Source organism: Xenopus laevis, chromosome 6L (genome assembly GCF_017654675.1).
Source record: "Xenopus laevis strain J_2021 chromosome 6L, Xenopus_laevis_v10.1, whole genome shotgun sequence".
Taxonomy (NCBI): Eukaryota; Metazoa; Chordata; class Amphibia; order Anura; family Pipidae; genus Xenopus; species Xenopus laevis.
The window spans coordinates 147,497,038-147,522,706 of NC_054381.1; the positions used below are offsets into that span (position 1 = coordinate 147,497,038).

Sequence of the window (25,669 nt, forward strand, 5' to 3'; positions counted from 1 at the left end):
ATGTCGGATCCCCAGTGCAACACATAGATTACATCTCTCATGCGGTTCAGCCCACAAGGGGTTACAGGTGTCGGTGTTTCAGCAGTCGGGCCCCCCACATGATCGAGTGCCTATGTCATGCATATTTAACAGACAGAGAGAGAAGAGGGAGGCAATTTGCAGGCTGCTGCAGAAGAGATGGATGCGGTGCACAACAGGCTTATGATGGATGAGCAGCAAAGAAAAGCCTTGCTGGGACCATACTGCGAGCAGCACATAATCCTTTCTTTGGCTTTCCAACGAGACTAGTGGAAAACATGCGACTATGTGATAAGTGCGGAGTCTAGCCTTTATCTACCCCCCCCCCCCATGCTCATAGTGGGTGGTACGTGCCAAATCTGGGTTCCTCCACTGTGCAAACTATAAGGGCAATGGCACTTGCTACAGTTTAGGGCACTTTAAAGAAGAACTAAACCTTCCCGTATAAAAAAACACTTTCGGGGGTAATGAACTATGCGGGGGGGGGGACTGTCTAGGGTAGATTTTCTTAAGGGGGTTCTCCTTTAAGAGGGTCCTGCTTTAAAGGAGAACTAAAGCTTAACTAAAGAAGTAGCTAGAAATGTTGTACATTATGTTTTGTGCTTCTGTACCAGTCCAAGGCAACCACAACCCTTTAGCAGTAAAGATCTGTGTCTCCAAAGATGCCCCAGTAGCTCCCCATCTTCTTTTCTGCTGATTCACTGCACATGCTCTGTGCTGCTGTCACTTACTGAGCTTAGGGACCCACTCACAATATACAGTACACATAGAATAGAAATGTCACAATATAAGGCTGATTAGTAATTAATACAGATAATTACTACATGGCAGCACAGAAACCAGTGCAATTAGCATCAGAATTTAATAATCAGCAAACCTGTAGCATCAGCTTATATTACAGGGGGAGCTCATTTTCTGCTGGATAATTAGTGACGAGCCCTAAGCTTAGCTTCTCAACAGCCAATCAGAGCCCACTGAGCATGTGAGTGTCACAGACACTTTCCAAGATGGTGACCCCCTGTGACAAGTGTGAAGTCCTGGATCATTGCTGCTATTGACAAGCTGAAACTTTAGGCTGGCGCAATAAATCCAGTATATAAACAGTTATTTTTGGCTATATTAATTTTTAGGGTTTATTACACGGTCCCTTCAAACCAATTTAGCAACATATTTTCCCATGTATGGGGACTGACTCACCGGTATCTGGCCATAAATTGACAAGATATTAATTGGCCAGGATTGAAAATCCTATTGGACCTGGGATGTTAACCTTCAGCTATAAGGCCACAGCCATAACTTCAATTCACAGAGAGAGGAGATGTTGCTTGATACAGGTGAGCCAGATATTGCACAGGCAACTAGATATTAAGCTAGAATTCTTACAATGCAATTGCCTGCTAAATGATACAGGACATTATAGTGCAGGGTCCCAGTGTCTGAATAGACATCTGCAGAACAGCTCCATCTAGTGGCTTAAGATCTTATTTCTTCTCAACTACCAGAGTATAAACGTCTAATAAATACAGCACAGTTAACCTTTAGCCATGAATTCAATATAAAATAAGAACTCCTTAGTGCTTAAAGGGATACTGTCATGGGAAAAATAGTGCTGCTCCAGCAGAATTCTGCACTGAAATCCATTTCTCAAAAGAGCAAACAGATTTTTTTTTTATATCAAATTTTAAAATATGACATGGGGCTAGACATTTTGTCAATTTCCCAGCTGCCCCTGGTCATGTGACTTGTGCTCTGATAAACTTCAATCACTCTTTACTGCTGTACTGCAAGTTGGAGTAATATCTCCCCTCCCTTCTCCCCCCCCAGCAGCCAAATAAAAGAACAATGGGAAGGTAACCAGATAGCAGCTCCCTAACACAAGATAACAGCTGCCTGGTAGATCTAAGAACACTCAATAGTAAAAAACACATGTCCCACTGAGACACATTCAGTTACATTGAGAAGGAAAAACAGCAGCCTGCCAGAAAGCATTTCTCTCCTAAAGTGCAGGCACAAGTCACATGACTTGGGGCAGCTGGGAAATTGACAATATGTCTAGCCCCATGTCAGATTTCAAAATTGAATATAAAAAAATCTGTTTGCTCTTTTGAGAAATGGATTTCAGTGCAGAGCAGCACTATTAACGGATTCATTTTGGAATTTTTTTTTTTTCCCATGACAGTATCCCTTTAAACAGTTAGGGACATAACTAGTATGCTGTGTAAAATGAAATTCACCAAAAAATGGTGTAAAAAACGGTGTAAAATATTGCAAGGTGTGTGTGTGATATTTTACCCCATACGAACGGCAGATTCGCCTCCGTTATCTTACATTGCTTCCAGCGGAAGTCACTTAGGAAAAAAGAGTAAAAAATGTACACTTTTTTCTCTTTACAAGGCGAAGTCTGACGATGTGCGGTGTATTGCTTTATATATATATATATATATATATATATATATATATATATATATATATATATATATATATATATATATATATATATATATATATATATATATATATATATATATATATATATATATATACACACACACACACACACACACACACACAGCATAATAAATATGCCCCCATATGTTGCCAAGGAAACAGCTCCATGATCGCTAAGCTAAAATTCAACTAATCAGCCGTGTCATGTAACTGCTTTGATTCATGACAGTGGGGATACATCAGCGACTGCTAATTAAAGGGCATAATAGACTTTGTATAAAAGGAGTCGATACAATGAGCACAATATATGAATTCCCGGTAAAGTGCGAGGGGCTGGGCAACAAGGGGTTAACATGAGAATGAAAGGGATAAAAACGCACAGTAAACCGGCTACCTGCGACTGCCTCGCCACATTACACCGGCAAGGATTTCTCCCTCTTTCCTGCGGTTCCTTGTTAAGGAAATGCTTGTTTAGAATGACCGCGCTGCAGGCGTGGGCATGGGGTACAGGAGGTTAATATACGAGTAACTTCTCGCAAGGCATTTCATAATGATTATTGGGAAAACTGATAGAGAAAGCAATATCAGCTGCAAATGGCTCGCCGTTGCTTCTATGCTGCCTCCATATTTATTGGAAAAGGATTCCCCCCCCAAATGCTTGACCACAGTGCCCCCTAGTGGAAATTCTGTCGCTTCAAGTCTCCCCATCTGTAAACAAAGCAGCATAAAGCTTTCTGAAAACAGAAGGTATTTACTTGCTTCATGCCATATACATAGCATTGCCTTGTTACCAAAAATGACAGTTTAACCCTCACATTAGACATTATGGGCGGAGACATGCAAATCAGTCCTTTATGTGCCTTTGGCCAACTATGCGCCCAGAAGCGCTGGTTTTATAGCACAGATACAGCCTAATAGCTCAGAGTCATATATCCAAACTTGCAGACAGTCTGTTTCAATCTTGTTAGATCTCATCAGTGGAAGATATTGGAACATGGCTTCTGTAGTGAATCAAATAACCCAGCCTGGGCTTTTTGGCTCCTTTTAGCCCAGTCTCTTCCTAACCAGGCTAGGTCCTTTGCATCTGTAAACATAAACCTGGAAAATGCTTTACATTGAGATTAAAAAAAAAAAAAAAAAAAATTAAAAACCCTCGTATAGCCCACCTGCTCTTGTGATCTGTCTCTCAATCTTTATATAGTCAGCGGTGATTTAAAGGAGAAGGAAAGGCTAAAATTAAGTGAGCTTTATCAGAAAGGTCTATATAAATACACCAGTAAACCCTCAAAGTAATGTTGCTCTGAGTCCTCTGTCAAAAGAAACACTGCATTTCTTTCCTTCTATTGTGTACTCATGGGCTTCTGTATCAGACTTCCTGTTTTCAGCTTAAACCTCCAGGGCTAGGGCTTGAGCATGCTCAGTTTGCTCCTCTCTCCCTTACCCCCCTCCCTGCTGTAATCAGAGTCCAGAGCTATGAGTGAGCAGGGATTGACTCAAACAGGAAGTGATGTCCCGCCAAACTAATATGGCAGCTGCTATCCTAAACAAACAGAGCTTCTAGAGCGGTTTGGTAAAGCTTTCTACAGAATTAATAAAGTGTTATAGCTTGTCTATTGGCAATAAACTGCTTCGTTGGCTTTCCTTCTCCTTTAAGCAAACCGACACATCCTCAGAAAGAATGCTCCAAAAACAGGCTTGCCCTTTAAATCAACTTTTTTATAATGTTTCGTCTACATTCATGTGAAGGAAAGTTTATGATAGAATATATAATAACTTCTTTTGCTATGGCTCAGCTTGTAGCTTCAGCCTTGCCCAATAGCCATTGTCGGCAAGCTTTTATCCTGAAGTACAGGCCTCCAAGTAACAACAGGGAAGGGCAACATGAAATTTCTGGAGTTGTAACCACGTTAAACGGCGTCTTAATGAAACTCTTCATAGTCAGAAACTCTTCGCAGCAACAACATCCTCCAAAATTCTCAGCCTGCCCCAAAAAACTAAGGATGTACTGAATCCAGGATTCGGTTCGGTATTCGGCCATTTTCAGCAGGATTCGGATTCAGCCGAATCGAATCCGAATCCTTAAAATCATGTGACTTATCACAAAACAAGGAAGTCAATTTTTTTTAGCCACGCAGGAAATTCAAGGCTCTATTTTCCCGTTCCCCTCGCCGATTTGTATATGCAAATTAGGGTTCGGATTCGGTTCAGCGAATCTTTCACAAAGGAATCGGGGGTTCAACCAAATCCAAAATAGTGGATTTGGTGCACCCCTACAAAAAACACCAGCATATTTATTGTCCGGTATGAGGATAATTCAGCAGAGACAGCCTCCTAAGCGTGAGCATAGGCTGTACAGAGATCACGTATTCTATCAGCATAAGGACATAATATATGGAAAATAATCTCCAATTTAAAAATGCGGTGAGTGGAAAATAGCGCGAATACTGCCCCCCCCCCAGCTGCCATTAAAATGAACATCTCCACCCTGCTGCACGGCCTATAGACTGAAGGGTCAGAGCAAGTGGGGGTGGCACAGACTGCCGACTGGAAAGCACTTACAATTTTTAATCCATTCATCAAACCCAGGGAATGTTTGCAGAATTAGAAGAGGCTGTTTATCATTCTGTCATATCACACTGAGCAGCAAGTACTGCCGTTTGCTCGAGGTAAATTGATTTAGTCTTGTTAAATCCCGAGCACTCGCTTCCCCCCCCCCCAATCTGATTTTTATCATTGTCTCCTTGGATGCTCTGTTAACCCCTTGATAGACATTGGAAGGTGGGGCAGATGCTGTTAGATGATTGGATGCCTGCGCTATAATGTTACATAACAGCAGCTGGTTCTGACAGACTCTCAGATATACAGCAAAAAGCCAAAATAAAGCAAATACTTTAGGAGGTGAGTTATTCAAAGGAAATAGGAGGAGGAGCCCCCAGAAAGCTATGGTTTTGGTAAGTTAGGCCCACTGTTTGACAAGTCTACTTGCCCAATATTTAGGTGGTAACTATTAAGGTTCTGCATGAAAACAACCCCACAGTCACAATGGCTGCTACACAGACATCCTCCGTTTTCTAATTCAAATCACACTCATCAGATTTTCACCAGAAATAAAGACTTCTTTAAAATTGCTTTAAATATTTTTTTTTTAGTTTTCTCCGAAACTGAAGCGTAAAACAGAATGTTCGTGTCTCTAGAGGGTGTTTCAGTCTGGCAGCTCAGTAATTCAGGCGCAGACTCTACACGGTTACAATTTTGCAACATTTAGTTGATCCATTTCTCAGCAGTATCTCTGGAGTATCAGCAACTATTGTATCAATTCTAACAGCTGCCTGTAATGAAACCCAGGGAATCTGCTCAGCAGGGACAAAGATAAATTTATCAACGAATGTAAAATGTATCAATTAAGAAGACTTTATATAATCTGCGACCCCATCCCTCCCAGAGCTGCTTTAGAAAGACTAATGGAGTAGTGATGTGCGGGTTGAGCAAAACTCAACCCTGATCCAACTCTAACAAGCTGCTCCTCCACCCGCACCAGACAATAACCCAGCACGTTCCACTATTTATATACCCGCACCGACCCCAACAAGCTGCTCCTCCACCCGCACCAGACCCTAACCCGGCGTGTTCCACTTTGATTATACCCACACCCGATCCCAACCGGGCACCAGACCCTAAGCCAGCGCGTTCCACTCTTTATAATATACCCGCACCGACCCCTAACAAGCTGCTCATCCAGCCACACCAGATCCTAACCAAGCACATTCCACTCTTTATATAAGCCCCACCCGACCCCAACAAGTGCATCCTCCACCAGCACCAGATCCTAACCCTGCGTGTTCCACTATTTATAATATACCCGCGCCGACCCTAACAAGCTGCTCCTCCACCCACAGCAGGGCCTAACCCGGCACGTTCCACTCTTTACATAAGCGCAACCGACCCCAACAAGCTGCTCCTCCACCCACACTAGACAAATCTGTGCCTTTAATATGAATTCAGTTGCTCAGGAGAAAAAGCACCCACATGTGCCAGGGCCTGTCCTTCTTTGTTTGAAGAACTTCACCTCTAAACCGGCGCATTCCATTCTTTATATACCCGCACCTAACCCCAACAAGCGGATCCTCCACCCACACCAGATCCTAAGCAGGTGCATTCCACTCTTTATATAAACGCATCCGACCCCTCTTTCCCCCAGCTGCCAGAGTCGAAATGTGTAACAATGAACTTGCCCACGGTATTTCCGTAGTGATCTGAACCAAACATGAGATTGAGCGACAAGACACTAGGGACCTGTGGATAAAGGTAATGAAGTACAACTACAGGTTACAAACAAAATTAAAAATCCCACAAAAATACATGGTTTCTCCACTGAATCTGGGCTTGATGTGTTAAATTTACCCAGTAACATGACAGGGCTATGCTTGTGAAATATTTTACCTTCATCGAAGTCAACGTCATCTTCGGTATGTTGTGGGAATGGAAAACAGTTTGTGATTTCAAGACGATCATCAACCACTAGGCCAAGCAGAACGCCCTGCACCACTTCACTCCCATGGCCCTCTTGTTGGTAATGCTTAATGATCTTCAGCACCACCTAGAAAGAAAACAGACACAAACATGAGGCAAAGAGCAGTACGTTGATTGGAAAAGTTGGGTGTATTTTGGGGAGGGCAACAACACAACACCATTGAGTGTATTTTGGGGATGGAAACAACACAACTTGTACATCATCCTGGAACATTCGACACAAGGCAAAAGTAAACAGCTTGGGTGGGCGATATCAATGAAGGGGATACAAAATGTCGGAGAGGACCGCATCAATGAGCCAAGGTGGTTCTCGATCCAACAGAAAAATCAAGCCTCCAAGATTGAGATCTGGCAAATTTTTGGCCAGATATCGATCAGGGTAGCCTGTTGGAGGGCTCCATACACATGCAGATAGGCTGCCGAATCGGTCTAAAGGACCCAAATTAGCATCTTAAATCTGCCAGTGTATGGCCACCTTAAGTCACAGAGCATTAAAGTCTACACAAAGCATTATGTCCAATGGGAACCAGGTGAAGGAATGTTCATGCATCGACTGCTGGGTGCCAAGGTAGTTTCAGATACAGCAATTAAAGATTGTGTCAAGCCCACTCAATACTTGGACTATAGCACAATAAGGTCTCATCTTTCCAGGTTAGTCATGCCAGGAAGTTCTTCGTTATTAACAAATGTCCATCGATTTCCCAGTCTGAAGAAAACCAGTTAGTAGCACAGCTTTCAGGTCATTGCCAGGAAAAAGGAATATTTTGTTGAAGCAATAGTCTTACCAGTTTAGGCTTTATTTTCAAAAATGTACACTTAAATGATGCCAACTGATTGCATATTTTTGCCCCCTTTAAAGGAGAACTAAACCCTAAAAATGAATATGGCTTAAAATGCCATATTTTATATAATGAACTTATTGCACCAGCCTAAACTTTCAGGTTCTCAATAGCAGCAATGATCCAGGACTTCAAACTTGTCACAGGGGGTCACCATTTTGGAAAGGGTCTGCGACACTCACATCCTCAGAGGGCTCTGAGCAGCTGTTGAGAAGCTAAGCTTAGGGGTCGCTGCAAATTATCAAGCAGAAAATAAGGTTTGTCTGCAATATAAGCTGATGCTACAGGACTTATTATTAAACTATGATGCTAATTGCACTGGTTTCTGTGCCGTCATGTAGTTAGATGCTGTATTAATTACTAATCAGCCTTATATTGTGACATTTCTATTCTATATGTACTGTATATTGTGAGTGGGTTCCTAAGCTCAGTAAGTGACAACAGCACAGAGCATGTGCAGTGAATCAGCAGAAAAGAAGATGGGGAGCTACTGGGGCATCTTTGGAGACACAGATCTTTTCTGCTGAAGGGCTGTGGTTGCCTTGGGTAGATACAGAAACTCAAAACATAATGTAAAACATTTCTATCTACTTCTTTAGTTAAGCTTCTCCTTTAATTGTCAATAAAAAGTGGCCATACAAAGACTGTTGATGAGAGGAGTTAATACACACAGTGTCGAACTATGGTTGCCACCTTTTTGGCATAAACTAACCGGCCAGCAACAAAAGGGGCGGGCTGTGACATAGGAGGGGCGGTGACACTGTGGGCTGGGCTATGATGTCACATGCACTGCAGGATTATCGGGGGAAGGAAAAAAGAGAAAGGGTAAATCTGGGGCGGGTTCTGGGTGGGTCGATGACTTAAGGGGGCTGAACTTTGGATTATCCCTGGCTTACGGGCAACTACATTAACGGAACATTTGTAATGCCCCGGCTAGGCCAGTAAAATACCAGCTGGGTGGCAACCCTATGGAGAACTGGCCTGCTAAGACATTTCCAGGTGGCCCTGACCTTAGTGGGTCATTTGCCCTTTCTGGAGCACAGAACATTAATTTTTTCCTATGTTTTCCATGTTCTGTGTAATTCTGTGTGTTATTGTGTTTCATTTATTCCCAGAAGTGAGAAAGATAGGAAAGAAAAAGTGTAGTAGTCTGCGATGGCACAAATAAGCAGAAGAATCCAGGGAGGCTGTTAATCATATAGAGCTGACAAGGGATGTTTCTCAAAAGAAAGTCTATATAAACAAAATGCATTTGATAGACTTCAGTGAGCTTGTATGTAGTGGGTAAAAACAGGTTTGTATTAATCAGTTGTAATTGGACAATAATTTTCTCAAACATGGGGTTGCCAGGGATTTTCTCAATAAGATCAATGGTATTAGTGCTCTTGCTGGTGGACCATGGATATTCCCTGGTGCACAGATAAAACATGAAATGTAGTTCTATACGATCTGTGTGTGCTAGACCAGTGATCTCAGACGACATGGAAACTGACATTTTGGGGGAATTGGGCAGTTTTGAAAATTGTATCTGCTGATGCAGCATAACGGGCAGAGCATGCTATACGTCTCCTCTACAATTCCTCTTCACTTGAAGATCATTTGTTCATTCCACATGGACAACAGGAAAATGGCCATATAGTGGGTGGTCCCACATCTCCATCCTTTTCTTCACTAACCAGTGAAGAGAGTTGGAAATCAGGTTGTGTATGACTGCACTAAGCTTCTCTTGACTAAATGGCCAGCCTACTAGCTTGTGTATTGGGCCTAATACAAGCCTAGGGACTCCCAGTCCAAAATCTAAATGGAGCTCATTCGGATATCAATCAGGAATGCTGTAAAATACCATCAGGTTAAAAATGCATTGGACTGTCCATACCCCCATAGAATGAAGCAAACACGAAGATGTTTGCCTGGTCTGGCCGCTGTAAAGTCACTGCATGGTAACATTTCATGAACTGTTCAGTGATGTTCACCAGATTCACCAAAAGCAGTTGACAAAGGAATCCACACATGCCCCCAACATGACATTAACAACTGTCAAGTTCCTCAATTCACCGTAATAAATATCTTCTGGTGAGTCAATTAGACATTCTGTAGAATCAGCAGTCAGGTCTCCAGAAAGTCACAACTTTGGGAAAGCTCACTGTAATAGGCTTTGCTGCTGGGTATCAAGGTACTACCAATGGCCCGTCAAGTTAATATCCACTACTGATCATTTGGCAACTGGATTTATTATGCCACACATCTTCATTTATAAAGGAGAACTATGGCAACAATGAAAATGGAATATTAGCTACAACATTCTGAAAGAAACTTGCTAAATACAATCAATTAAAAATTCTGCATCATTTCTGAAATAATCAAGTCCATCTTCACTATCCCTCTCTCAGGTTCTGTTTCTCTTCATTCAGGGGTGTCAGATAATTGACAGTTACAACCAATATATCTTATAGGGGGGCTTCCTTTTATAGCAGATGTATTAGAGCTCACTGAATTGATTCCAGTACTAACAAATAACAGCCTTTTGCACAAATTCTGCATGTAGAGAGACAGGATTTCTAATGATTTTAATAGAGTGAGCTCTTATACATCTTTCTAGGCAAAAGGAGCCCCCCTATAAGATATACCGGATCTTACTGTCAATGAATATCTGACACCCAACTCCTGAATGAAGACAGAATGAAGAGAAACAGATGCTGAGCGAGGGATAGAGAACATAAACTTGATTATTTCAGAAAGGACACAGGTTGACATAAAGGAAGGGTATCCAACGGCCCAAATGGGAAATTTGTAGGTAATTCATTCCTTCAAGTGCAGCCTGTTAAATTGCAGACAATTGGATCATAATGCATCCAATACAGGCGGGCGGATCGCGGGACCGTATAAACGCACAGATGCGGCCTCGATCCAACAGGATTTTTTAACCTGCCCGATTTAGATCTGGCCGACTTTCAGCCAGATATTGATTGGGGAAGAGTGTCGGATGGCCCCACACACGGGCCAATAAGATGCAGCCTCGGTCTGTCAGAACTCAATCAAAACTTCTTACTGCGTCTGTTCCATGAAAGCAAACGCTGGATTGGTTGCTAGTGGTTATAAATGACTTCTTGTGAATGACTTATAGAACTTCACCATATGCTAGTGCCTTATTGTTCCCGCAGCCTGTGGAGACTATACAGTGCCCCCAAAATACAAGATCAAAGAGCTTGCACTATCTACAATTGTTTTGGAGTTGTCGGACAATCTGCAATTTAACAGGCTGCACTTTGACGAATAAAGTACCTACAAATGTCCCATTTGGGTCATTGGATACCCTTCCTTTATGTCACACTGTGTCCTTTCTGAAGGGAAAGCCCGTTGGATGGCCCCAAACATGGGCCAATAAGCTGCCGACTTGTTCTGTCGACAGCTTTTATTGACCCATGTATGGGGGCCTTAAGATGACCCATTGGTCAAAATTCCAGAACCAAGCAGTTGCATGAAGATCAATGGCTGCGTCCCTACAACAGACTTTCTTCCTCTGCTACATGTAATGTCCTATTTGCAACCTGTTTACAACACAGGTGTAGAACCCCCCAGCCACTAGTGATGGGCGAATCTGTCCTGCTTCCCTTGGCTAAAAAATTCACAAAACTGAAAAATTTGTCGAAAAAATTCACGAAACTAATTGAAGTCAATGGGCGTCAAAATAATTCTGACTTGCAACAATTTTTACACGAGCGTCAGATTTTACACGCGTGACTTTTTTGCCCAAATGCACTAAACTCAATAGGTTTCAAAAAAATTGACGAGCAACAATTTTTACACATGCGACTTTTGTTGCAGCGATTTCTTTCCACAGGCAAATTTTTGCAGCAGTTTTGCAAAGCAATTTGCAGGTGGCGAAATGCGTAAATTCACCGCGAATCTGTGCCTAGCGACTAAATTTGCCCATCCAATAAAAACTTCTTACTCTATAGATAGTATATGTATGGGTATATATCATTTGTGTGAAAGTAGGGAGGGGTGTGTGTATGGATGCTGGGTTTTCACTTGGAGGGGTTGGACTTGATGGACTTAGTCTTTTTTCAATCCGATTTAATTATGTAACCAGCAAGAGACTGGGCACTTCAAACTCATGATCCCCAGCACTGAGACTGCTGGGAAGTGTAGTAATCAGCAGGCAGAGGGCTGTGACTTTGCAGCAGCTTCCTAAGACATTCAGCCATCCCCGGAATCAGACATCTCTAGCCTGCAGCAGTAGGGGCTTTCAGCCATCAATGATGAACTGTTCCCTTGCCTGTCTGGAGCCAGAAAGATTAATATTGTTAATAGCTTACTCCTCTAGCAAGAACATCTTACGGCAGCGACTAGTTTATCCTTCCTAGCCACGGAAGATTTTGTAAAGTGCATTTCCAATGACTTTATGAATATTTAGAGCTGGGAATGCACACAGCAGGCACCTCACACTGATTGAGGATCAGCTAGCAAGGAAAAGAAAACAAGTTGGCACAAATGGAGTCATTGCTGATGCAGACTGATGCCGTAACCTCGGTCGGGCATGGATTTAGAGATGGGCAACCTGCTGCCCCTTTGCCGGTCCACAGCTCAGATCGGAAGCCCTAACAGTGTGTAAGGAGAATTGGTACTAAAAAGGGTGGTTCACCTTTACGTTAACTGTTAGTATGTTATAGAATGACTAATTCTAAGCAACTTTTCAATTTGACTTAATTTTTTCGTTTTTTTTAGTATTGGCCTTCTGACTCTTCCCGGCATGCAATGTGTTTTCCATTGTGTGCCACAAACATGGCCATATGTCTGAGAAGGTGCCAGGCTTTGTTACTTGCAGAGAGAAGCAGGCTTTGTTTCCCATGTTCTCTTCCATTCACAGTCACCTCTGCTGCTTCTTTCCCTCTCGCGGGCTCTAGTGCGGTACATTTGCCTAATGCCAAACAGCTTGATTTCAGCAGCTTAAATGTGATAAGAGCACATTAAACGCAGAAATAGCTTGTTCTTTTGTCATGCTGCCAGAATAGTCTTATTTAATATTTCGCAGCTTTTTAAATTAAAGCCATTATACGGCAAGTATTAGGCTACCTGCATTAAAGGAGAAGGAAAGGCTAAAACTAAGTAAGCTTTATCAGAAAGGTCTATATAAATACACCAGTAAACCTTCAAAGAATTGATGCTCTGAGTCCTCTGTCAAAACAAAACACCACATTTCTTTCCTTGTATTGTGTACTCATGGGCTTCTGTATCAGACTTCCTGTTTTCAGCTTAAACCTCCAGGGCTAGGGCTTGAGCATGCTCAGTTTGCTACTCTCCCAATCCCTCCTCCCCTCCCTGCTGTAATCTAAACCCAGAGCTATAAGTAAGCAGGGAGAGACTCAGTCAGGAAGTGATGTCAAACCAAGCTAATATGGCAGCTGCTATCCTAAACAAACAGATTCTAAAGCAGTTTACTCAGGTATGGTAAAGCATTTTGCAGCATTAACATAACCTTTTAGCTTGCACTTTTGTGGCTAATCTATTGGCAATAATAGCTAGCTTTTCTTCTCCTTTAAACTGGACACCACTCCGTTTTATTTTGGGTCACAACGAACATCTGTATTCACTAATCACCTCCAAACACTAAGGGTGGTTGCTTAACATTCTGTCCCCACCCCTCTCCCTGGCCATAAAATTTGGTCACTGCAGACGTCAAAGGTTGAATCAGTAACAGATGCTGGATATAAAATGCAAATAAATCAGTGTATCATGTACTGCTGCCTATAAACAAAGTATTACACATTTCCTAAGTGGTGCACTATATAAAGTACAGCTGGGAATGGGACTTTTCCCCTGTACTGTATTGTATTTAAAGGGGTTGTTCACCTTTAAATTAACTTTTAATATGACATAAAGAGTGATTTTCAGAGACTATTTGCAATTGGGTTTTTTAAGTTATATAGCCTTTTATTCAGCAACTCTCCAGTTTGCAATCTGGTTTCTAGGGTTCAAACTACCCTAGCAATCATGAATTGATCTGAATGAGAGACAGAATATGAATAGGAGACGAGTAATAAAAAGTAGAAACAATACATTTGTAGCTTTACAGAGCATTTGTTTTTCGATGGGGTCTGTGACCCCCATTTGAAAGCTGGAAAGAGTAAGAAGTAGGCAAATAATTCAAAATCAATTTAAAAGTTATTTGGAATTGGCCATTCTATAATATACATGTATAGGATACATAATCCAGAAACCAGTTATCCAGAATGCTCTGAATCATGGGTCATCTCCCATAGACTCCGTTTTATCCAAATCATCCAAATTTTTTTAAAACATGACTTCCTTTTTCTCAGTAATAATAAAACAGTAGCTTGTACTTTATTCCAACTTAGATATAATGAATCTTTATTGGAAGCAAAACTAGCCTATTGGGTTTATCTAGTAGACTTAGGGCATGAAGATCCAAATAACAGAAAGATCCGGTATCTGAAAAACCCCAGGTCCAGAGCATTATGGATAACAGATCCCATACCTGTACTAAAAGTTAAAGGCGAACCATGCCTTTAATAAAAATGATTAGGAGTGAGACTACTGCTTTCATTGCCTAAATGTGAGAATTCCCTCCAACAGGCAGGGGTGGGTAATTTAATTATTTTCGCCCTGGACTGCACTCCCAACATTGCCCACATTACTACGCTCATAAAGACCCATCCCAATTCCTGCAGGAATGCTCCTGTAATGTCACACCCAATCAAAAAGCTGGGGGCAAACCAATGGCCTCCAGATTTGATCGGGGATCCATGGTGTATCAACAAGGTAGGCTGGAAAATCCCTCCAGGTGAGAATTGCATCGAGCTATGGACGTGGCCCAAAAGACTCTACCTAGGTCATTACATTATCCAATCCTTGGCTCAAGCTTTATCTGGCCAATCACATGTGTGGCCAAAATAGGGCAAAGGACCGTTTATTTATTGAGCTAATAGACATGCGATTGGCTGGCTTTACAAGAGGAGCTGCCTTACTTCACCTCTGTATAGATCTAGTTCTGGGCACAGAGCCACAATGTAGATCATGGTAGAGTCCTGCGCAAAACCAATTCGTTAAATCCAAACCCGACCTGCAACCCGCATACTTAACTACCCTACCCACAAGTAACTTATCCACAACCCGATCCGCTGACCATCAAGAAACAGGAAGTGCGGCCATTGTAAACCGGAAGTGACATCATTAGAAGTATGCATGATCAAAACGCGCTATGAAGAAGACCCGCAAACCCGGACAACGGCTGGCCCATGTCTATAACAGTTCCTGAAACTTCTACCTACAACTTCTACCCGCTGCTGGACTCTAGATCATGGTGCATTTCCTTCTAACGGAACCTACCTAAAGCTCTGGTCATTGCCCAGTATGTTAGTTGTTAGCATGTATAGTAGATCTGGCAACATTGCAGAAAACTATGAACACGCGACCGTCAAGGATATTCATGGGTTCAAAACGATCGCTCCCGGTGGGTCAATGTGACAACAAAACCAAACATATCAGACAACTGTCTTCACCACAACTAATCTGCCAGATGAAGTGTTAATATGCCAACCACCAATAGGCCCGTAGTGGGTTGTAGAGAGCAGGATCTATTATTCCTCCCTTCACTCACAAAGGAACAGAGTGAAATAGAGACCAACGCTGGGCTAGCAGCAATTTTATTTCTGACTGTCAAGCGTGCAGTTATAATTCTTCCAAAAGGACTCGCTATTGCCCATCAAACACACTCAAGGACGGCAGCAAACAGGTTTTACAGCCTGAAAGCAACTAGAGCATCAATCACCCTTTAACATATCCTTGGTAAGTGGGAAACTTAACCAGGGGTGAAGTCTCTGAGAGCTCAAAAAGTTAAAGTTATTCCCTATTGTTTCTCTTTTCAGCTAACAATTCTTAATATAAAGCAGGATTCAAGATTAGGGTGATTATTAGAGAATTTGCATTTGTGGCTGCAACGGACTACATGCCAGCAGAAACGACTTGCACTTACCGTAGTATGGCAACCCTGAAATGAGTAGTTCAGGTTGCCAATAATGTTTATTATGAGATTTTCTATATATAATTGTGCAATTGAATTGCGACACAAGCAAGCAGGGACAATAGATACAACTAAAGCACTTGACTTCTATAATCATGAAGCACCACGTGACATTATTTGGCGCACACTCCTTTCACTGGAACATGAAAACTCGTCACACGTGTTCCGTTGTAGCCTTCTATGTGCCCTACACATGTTCTCTGCTCACAGACTGCAGACTAAAGGTTGACCTTTACAGTAATTTAGTATGTTATTGAATGGGTAATTCTAAGTAACTTTTCAATTGGCATTCATTTTCTTTTTTTTTTTTTTATAGTTTTTGAATTATTTGCCTTCTGATTCTTTCCAGCTTTCAAATGGGGGTCACTGACCCCATCTAAAAACAAATGCTCTTTAAGGCTACACATTTAGGGGCAGATTTATCAATGGTCGAGGTGAATTTTCGAACAAAAAAAAAATCGAATTTCGAGCAGTTTTTTGTGTACTTCGACTAGGGAATAGTCCAAATTCAATTCAAATTTGAAAAAAAAATATACGAAAATTCGAATATTGAAATTTATCATGCACGGTCTCTTTTGACCATTCGCCATCTAAAACCTGCCGAATTGCTGTTTTAGTCTATGGGGGACCTAATAGAACCTATTTGGAGTCAATTGGTGGACTTTGAAAAATCAGTTTTTTTGTGGAAAAAGTTTGAATCGAATTCAATCCAATGCGATATTCCGTACGATTCAAATTCGGCCAAATACGGGCATATTCGATCGAAAATGGACCTATTCAACCAAAAAAAACTTCGACTTAATTTCGGTTGGTCTTTTTGAATTCAAATTTCAAAATGTTTTCAATTCGAAATTCAACCCTTGATAAATATGGCTCTTATTGTTATTGCTACTTTTTATTACTCATTTTTCTATTCAGCCCCTCTCCTATTCATATTCGTCTTTTATTGAAATCCATGCATGTTGCTAGGGTAATTTGAGCCCTAGCAACCAGATTAACAAATTGCAAACTGGAGTATAACTCGCAAACCACAAATAAAAAAAACTGAAAATCAATTGCAATTGTTTCAGAATATCACGCTCTACATCATACTAAAAGTTAATTTAAAGGTGATCAACCCCTTTAAGTACAGCAGGCAGCTTCTCTTCTTTTTAGACGTGAAATTATTAGGCTATATCGGATGAACAAACTTTCGTTCCAATCTTCCAACCGGCAACGAAGCATTCAGATTAATATAAAGTAGTAAAGAGAACAAATCACACGATGCTTGGGCCATTAATTGACAGGCAGCAATCGTACGACAGTTATGTCTGACAAATAGTAGTGACAGACTCCCATTGATATTGTCAATACATGCAGAGATGATATCAGTAGCCGAATATAAATATTTTTACCTGTCCGTAAAAAAAGAGCAATTTGAACATTTTCACGAAGAAAATCGTGAACATTGGAAACTGACGAATGGCGAATTTTCGCAAATTTATTCACCAGCGGAGAAATGCGGAAATTTGAAGCGAATTCATGCCAGGCGCATTTATTCGCCCATCACTAAAGGTCATGTATACAAGTCCGTAGTTTCACCCCCTTCAAAACCATACCACTGACCCCCAGGGCTGGAACTAGGGGTACGTAGACTAGGCACGTGCCTAGGGCGCAAAGCTGGGGGGAGAGCCAGGCTCGTACCTTCTCTGACCCCCAAACCGTATGCTGGTCCCCTCTCTTCCAGTCCATTCACGCTGGCAGCGCCACCACCATCCAGGTTTGCCTAGGGCGCCTGGTCGGCCTGGCCCGGTCCTGTTGACCCCCCCCCCCCCAATGACTGGAGAGGCAGTTTCTACATTTATATGCTATTTTTTTATTTTAGAGGATGCTGCATGGGCCGTGGTCTTAATGTGGCCATACAACTGCCAATTCTCTACAGTACCTAACAGTTCAACATGTGGACCCAACCGACAGATATTTCAGAAAAGAAAACATTGCCAACTTTCTTTAGTTCTGTTCATTCCAACAGACAGCCAAAAATAGGAAGAACAAGAAGTAAATAGGATTTGGTGCACCATGTCATATTCTGATTTGCCGATGCACTATTCAACAGGATACGGGGATCAGTTGGAATTGTCGGGCCACCATACATGCAACAAAAGTTGTATGGAAGAATTTTATTGTATTTTAAGGAGGACCGATTTCCTGTGTTCTCCGAACAACAGACAGCAAATAGACGACTGGGGGGCTCAAACAAGGTATGACCACTTTTATATTGTTCTGATGGCTCATGCAGACGAACGATCAGAACAGCAGCAAGTGAAACGTTGCTTACACATTAGTATCTGTGCATGTATTGCCCTTTAAGGTGCCCATACACACTATAATTACAATCTTTCCTGGAAAAGATCTTTACAGGAAAGAGTTTGTTTCAATACACACGTGTAGAGCTGAATTGTCAGATATACAGGTAGAAACAATAGAATTCTACTTGTATCCGAGGAATCAGCACCAACAGTGGCCGATGTTCGCGTGCCTTCAAAATTTTACAACCAGCCCGATCGACGAGCCGAGCGATACCCAACCATCTGCCGATATCGGTCGGCTCGTTTTTGTTTCACACGATATCTGCGCATGTATACCCCTTTAGTCTGTATAATGACCCCTAACAACTAGGGAATACTTTGAATAACAGACTGGACGATGAAGCAGTGAGAATGAAATATATACACAATACAAATAATCTACTTTCTACTTGTGAGTGGCACATGCAGTCACTTGAAATTGGATTAATTGCAAATGCGGCCATTCAGATCCCCTACAGCTATAAAAAGACCTCCACCCTGCACCGTTAATACGGTTGTGCTCCGTGAACTCTCAGACACAATGCTCTAAATTACCCTCGGTTGCTATAGTAATGATCAAAAATAGAAAACACAGAGCGAAGTGACTGACAGAAATGGAGACGGGAAGGTTTTCTTTGAGTGTTGGGTACATTTGACAAGGATAATAAGAACCTGGGTAGGAAACAAAGATGGGAGGGAGGCTGAACAAGCAGCAAATAAGCCTCTTCCAAATGATCCTGACCTTTATCCACTTACTTGACGTGCTCTCCGCAAGGCGTAGCAGTTCAGTAAATGTCAGCTTCACTACATACAAAATCACATCCATTAAATAACTGGTGGTTAGCGTACGGCGAAACAGCTACATTGGCTCCAAACCACTTCCATTTAATATGCAAAAATGATAACATCTCAAGAGCAGATATATATCTAAAAGGTTACTTCAATTAGTGCCCCTGGAACGTTGAGTAGCTGGTAAATATACATTATTATAAATAATTATTGGGCTAGGCAAGGGGAATAGTGTAATGATTTATCACTCTGTGGATAACCATAAGACCCCATATATACATCAGCCCCCTATATCTGGGAAGCCATTTAATATGCAATAATAGGTGGTGATTTCCAAAGGTGATCCAATATGTCAGTGGCGTAACTAGATAATACCAGGCTCCTTTCAGGCCTGTCCTGTTTTACTCATATAAAATTAAAATATAGTATGAATTGAGGCCTCATGGGCCCCCTGTAATCGCAGGGTCTGGTTCCTCTTTAGTTACGCCCCTGTAATAAGTTAATTTCTAGTGAAGTCATTGTGCCAAATACACTTTCATAGAAGTGTCTCCCTAATATATAGGAACACCGAGTCATGTCAATGGAAACTTCTGTGCTTCCCTGCTAAAGGGCTGTGGTTGCCTTGGGCTGCCCAAAACAATCTACAGGTATGGGACGTGTTGTCCAGAAAGCTCGGGACCTGGGTTTTTCTGGGTAAGTGATCCTTCCATAATTTGGATCGTTATACCTAAAGTCTACTAGAATATCATAAACATTAAATAAACCCAATAGGCTGGTTTTGCTTCCAATAAGGATTAATTATATCTTCGTTGGGATCAAGTTATTGTTTTATTATAACAGAGAAAATCTGTTTTATCTGTTGGATAAAATGGGAGTCTATGGGAGATGGCCTTTTCGTAATTCTGAGCTTTCTGGATAACGGATCCCGTAACTCTACAACATTTCTAGTCTGCTTAGTCAGTCTTTAGTTCTCCTTTAAGAGAAATAAAACCAATAAATACTTAACTTATTACAAAACCCACCTGCTAGAAACAATTGCATCTGGAAGCCTCCAAGTGAACAGCAGTTATGGGTGGCGGCAAATGCCGCACAAGGTACGCACATTCCAGTACATGCACCAGAAATCATTAAAGCTCGCTTTGATTACTCATTTAAGCTTGATTATTAATGGTGCGGATTACAGTTTGAGAACAATGCAGAAAGAGTGTGTGTGTGTGTGTGTGTGTGCGTGTGTGCGTGTTGCATATTTACTAAACTCCAAATGCAAAAATTTGTTGGTTTTTTTGTGAAATCGGACTTTTAGAAAAAAAAAAAACAACAACAAATGTTTCGGAAATTTATTAAACCCTCGGATGGAATAGTTCGAATCAGAAAATCCAGCATCTCAGACCTGTCGAGGTTGCATAAAAGTCAATGGGAGAAGTCCCAATGATTTTTTGATGTGCGCTGGGTTTCATGCAATACCACAAAGTTTTCGGGCAAACATCTCAGTTTTGGGGTGAAAAATCGGAAAAAAAACTCGTAAAAACCTGATTTTTCCCCTGCAAAGCAAATTTTCAGGAAAATGTAATAACTGAGGGGCAAATTCACTAAGATTCGAAGTTGCGCCAGGCGCAACTTCGCCGCACTTCACCAGGCGTAGTAATTTCGCCAGCGCTCCGCAAATTCACTAAAATCCGAAGTTGCGCTCAGGGGTAGCGTAAGGCTGCGAAGTTGCGCTAGCGTTGATTCGCTATGTAAAGCGAAGTTACGCTAGCGAAGGCTAATTTGCATACGGCGCCAAATTCAAATTTCAATGGAGGAATACGTATCAGCACTACAAATGCCAAGAAAACCTTCAAATCATCAAATAAAAATTGTATTTTTCCCTACACATGTGCCCACTGTCTAGGTAAGTTGCCATGAGTCAGGAAATGTAGGGGGGAAGGAGGGGAGCCCCAAAAAAATTTAGATCTTTTTCAGCCTATCACCCATAATGTAGAAAACACGCCAGCGTTTTTTGGGACTTAGAAAAAATTTTGACTTTTTTTGAAACAATCCCTATCTACTCTATTGCGCTTCGCCCGGTCTGAGGTGGCGAAGGAAGTCTAGCGTAAAAGGTACAATAAGTACACTGCGCAAGTTAGTGAATTTGCGTAGTTACGTCGCTAGCAAAAATTCGCCTGGCGTAAGGGTGCGAAGTAACACTAGCGAAACTACGCCAGCGTTCGTTAGTGAATTTGCGCAGTAACGAAAATGCCAAACGCTAGCGAATTAACGCTAGCGTTCGGCGCTTCAGCGCTTCGTGAATTTGCCCCTAAGTGAGCAGATTTGATCGGAGTTTGTAGCAGAAAATAGAGATAAATTTGGACTTTGATAAATAACCCCCCTAATGTAATATTTTATTTAGCATGATAGACAGATTGAGACAATTTTTAACTAGTTTTAATTTCATTTTGTGGTTTTGGTTGCTATTTGCCTATGTATTGTTCAGCATCAACTGTAAAGAGTAATGGCACAGAAGGAGGGGCATTTCCAGCTTGGAGGGCAGGAGACATCCTCATTCATTCCAACTTGCACCTGTCTGTTAATACACGGGTCAAAAATATGATTGCATGAAAACACTGGCTAATGCATTAAACAGGGATAACAGGTTGGCCTACAATGGTACCCTTGGTGATGGTGAATTAGAGCATGTTTTCCCGCCAGTCGTGTTGGAAAATGATTAGACAACAAGCACTTGTAATTGCCCCTAGTTTTTAAAATTAATTTTAAACCCTTGCCCCAAACATAGAAAAAAACCTCCTCTGCCTATGTCCACCTGCTCTGTTGGGTCCACTGGAACATATTCAACACTTGGAGAAGAAAACCCTACATCAAGGTTCCAAAATAAGGTAAGACTGATTTGCCAGTGGATCTTGAGTTGGTGCCCAGTGGAGCAACTCAACATTGTCCACACACAGGTCAATTAGATCATCCTGGAAACTTGACTTGAAAAAATGGTGATGTTAATTAAAACAAACTGAGGTGGTTGAGCCTTTCCCTGGCAAAAGTAGTATATCAAATCAAAATGGGGAGACGGTATAGCAAATAGGGAGTAACAAAGGTGAAACCATTTGATTTGATTGGAGTGGGTGTGCCTAAAAGTTATGGTAAAAAAAATTCCCCAATGTGTCTGGATATTAGGCAAATAGAACGCAAAGGGGAAATAAGCATGTCCTTGTAGCGCTTGTTTTAATGTTGTGTTCGTTAAGTTTACGGCGCTTTTAACAGAACAGCCATGTTACTGCTGATTAAATCTGCTCTCTTTTATGGGCTTGTTGAAGGAGCTGAGATAGTGCTAGTGTCAGCAATTTTATTATGCATTAACTCCATTTTATCCAGTAATATTTCAGGAGTGAAAGAATATTGCAATCTGCTGTGTTACATGCTTAAAGAGGGGAAAACAAGTAACATACAGGTTGAAATGTTCAGTAGAAGAATATTAAGATATTGTGTACTTTGTTTCTCCAATACACACACAGTTTCTGAGAAGATCCTTTTAGAAGCCCCGGTGCACGGGTCAAGCATGACGACATCCACCATTACCCAACCCTGACACACACCAGTTCTATTTGAGAAATGCCTGAATATTTCCATTCAATACATTCTGAAGACATCCAAGTCCAAGAAATTAAGAGAATCTATCATCACAAGCTCATCACTATTATTGTTGCTTTAGGTGAAAATACCATCATGAAATTAGGTGGCCACTCGCTCTTTCCAGGTTGTTTTTTTTTTTTACCCATGAGCCACATTCGAATGTAAAACCAAAAACACACATCCAAAACATTCCTGGGGATGCCAAATAAGGGCTGTGACTGGCCTTTTGGTGGACTGCCAAGATGGGAGGCTATGTTTGGCAGTACACCTGATTTTTATGCAAACAAAACGTGCCTCCAAACCAGGAATTCAAAAAAAAAGCACCTGGTCTGAGGATACTGGGAGGAACATCCAAGAGGTTCGTGATCAACATTGCTTGTGAGCCACAGGTTGGTGATCACCAGTCTAAAACATCATCTAAGGCATTTGTAAAGAGACATCCCCTTGTAATCGCCTCTTTTCCAAAGTGAGCAAGAAAAAAATAATGTAAATCTCTCCTTATCATTGTTTCATTTCTTTTAGTAATTTAGTTGAGGTCTGTGCACTCCAAGTTCATGAATAAACTTTTAAAGAAGCCCTAGTTTGTTCTCAACGAGGCCCTAAAGTGTATATTGATGGTTTCAGGGGGGTGCACCTAAACTCACAGAGCTTGTTCCATATTAATTCTACAAAAATCATGTTGGATGAAGACGGTAGGAGTGAAAACAGATGATAGCTGATGGCATCACTATTGACCCAGAGGGTCTTTAGATTATTAGCCGGAGGGCTAAATAAGGAAAGCAGCCTGATTAAATGCTATATGTTGCAAAGTTCGGTTTGATCGATGGCCAAATGACCTATACTTAACTGGGCTTCATGATGATTTTCCTGAAATCAAATACTACACCTACAGCAGGTCACAATTATAAACATCCCTTTGTTACATTAAAAGATAAGACATGTGAGCCCATCTTTCTATGGCCAGTGTGGGCGAACCCTCAGACAACCAGAGCAGCACATTTCTACCCTTTCTTTTATTTACAATACGGGAATGAAGACTACAATGGGCTGTCATGATGAATAAGGCTTATTAAATGTAAGGCGCAGGCAGCAAGACAGAAGGAAATGAGACTTTCTTTAATTTCACTGGGAAAAATCTTCAGCCACCCAGTCATTACCAGTCGTAAAAACAACTGTCAAGAGGTGAAAATGAAACCCTGACCTTGGGTGACATGGTGGATGCTCAACTCAGACGACAAAAATGAAGCGCCTTGAGGTGTATTTCTCCAAAGCACGATGAAGCTCATTAAAAACTAATTTAAAAGCTTAAGAATAACAAAGGCATATGGTCATATTGCATGAAATTAGAATAGCAACCCACACAGTAGGCAGCAGTGTTTTCAGTTATGGGGGGGAAACGTAAGACAGGATTCACTAAACAGAAAAAAAAAAAAAAAAAAAAAAGGACTTAGAATGAGTCTTTGGATGAATCTGAATGCATTGTCTGCAATTTAAATATATTAGCTTCCAGACAAAGGCATATTTATGGTTTTTAGATGTAGGGTGGGCATAGGTATGGACACCACAGGGCTAGGTTAGAATAGATCTAACCAGGACAATTAAGCCCATAGACTAAACTGTACACAACCCTATAATTAGTTAAATCTATCCAACTTTTTTATGGACTTAAATAGCCTTAATAGTTACAAGACGAAACAGCACCACCTTCCTTTTAAAATTCAAATGCCTTTATTGGAACCCTTAAGGGCATTACAGCAACGTTTCGGGTCACACCTGACCCTTTGTCAAGCTTACACAACCCTATAATTAGTTAAATCTATCCAACTTTTTTATGGACTTAAATAGCCTTAATGTCAGCTTTCATATACAGTGATACCCTTAATGTGGAAGAAATCTATGTAAATATTCTTGACTATAGGCTCAAGCATGATTTTTTTGTGCTCAACTGTACATATTCAAGGTAAGATTTTATAGGCCTCTCTGAAGAGTATTGTTGGCACAGTTACCGGATTGTGTTCACACAATTCCCTCAACCTGTCAATGCTGGTGCTGGTTTAATGTGAGATGATCCCCACGATTGGCTAGCTTTGAAACAAGTGCTTATAAAAAGTATGGGACCAAAACAGAACAAACGGCTCTCTTGAGTCAAGGTAGCATCTGTAATTGTTGTCAGTTACATTTAGGCCTCATGCACATTTGAATTTTAAGAAAATGTAGGGTAAACCGTGTATAAAACAGACCAAGCTTCCCATTCAGTCTGATAGCAATACAGATACATCTGTCTATTTATTTATTTATTTTTTATACAGGGCAAATTGGCCAATATACGGCCAAGATCATCTGTGAATATCCAGATCAGGAGGGGGAGCTAACAAATCCATTCCACTTAATTATAATTCAAACTAGTAGATCAAGATGTTGGCTTTTTCAAAGCCAACATAATTATTAGAACTCAAACAAGGAGTTGTCCTGTATACTTAAAGGGGAATGATCAGGAAAATGAAAATGTAATATATACTTCATTATACTGAAGAAACTTTCTAAATACAATCAATTAAAAATTCTGCATTGTTTCTGAAATAAAGTTTATATCAAGTTTATCGTAACTATTCCTCTCTCAGCATCTGTTTCTCTTCTTTCTGTCTTAATACAGCAGTTGGGTGTCAGATATTCATTGACAGTTAGATCCAATATATCTTATAGGGGGGGGGTTCCTTTCCTAGCAGATGTATTAGAGCTCACTCAAATAACAGATTCTAGTACAAACAAAATCTAACAAATCTGCCTTTTGCACAAATTCTGCATATAGAGAGATAGGATTTCTGGTGATTTCAATACAGTGATCTTGAATACATCTTCTAGGTATAAGGAGCCCCCCTATAAGATATAATGGATCATTCATCTAAGCACTGCGTATCTTGACAGCGCTATATAAAGAAATGATGATGATGATGATTCATCTGACACCCAACTCATGAATGAAGACAGGATGAGGAGAAACATATGCTGAGAGAGGAATAGTTAAGATAAACTTGATTCCAGTACAAACATAA

General features: G+C 41.1%; 1 protein-coding gene across 1 annotated transcript in view; it reads right to left on the bottom strand.

The window, feature by feature from the left end:
- The window catches only part of eif3h.L (eukaryotic translation initiation factor 3 subunit H L homeolog), a 122,577-nt gene that overhangs the window by 84,341 nt on the left and 12,567 nt on the right, over nucleotides 1-25,669 (bottom strand). The window contains exon 2 of the mRNA XM_018268221.2: nucleotides 6,907-7,063. Within this exon, the coding sequence (XP_018123710.1) occupies nucleotides 6,907-7,063 (157 nt within the window). The remainder of the gene's footprint in view (nucleotides 1-6,906; nucleotides 7,064-25,669) is intronic.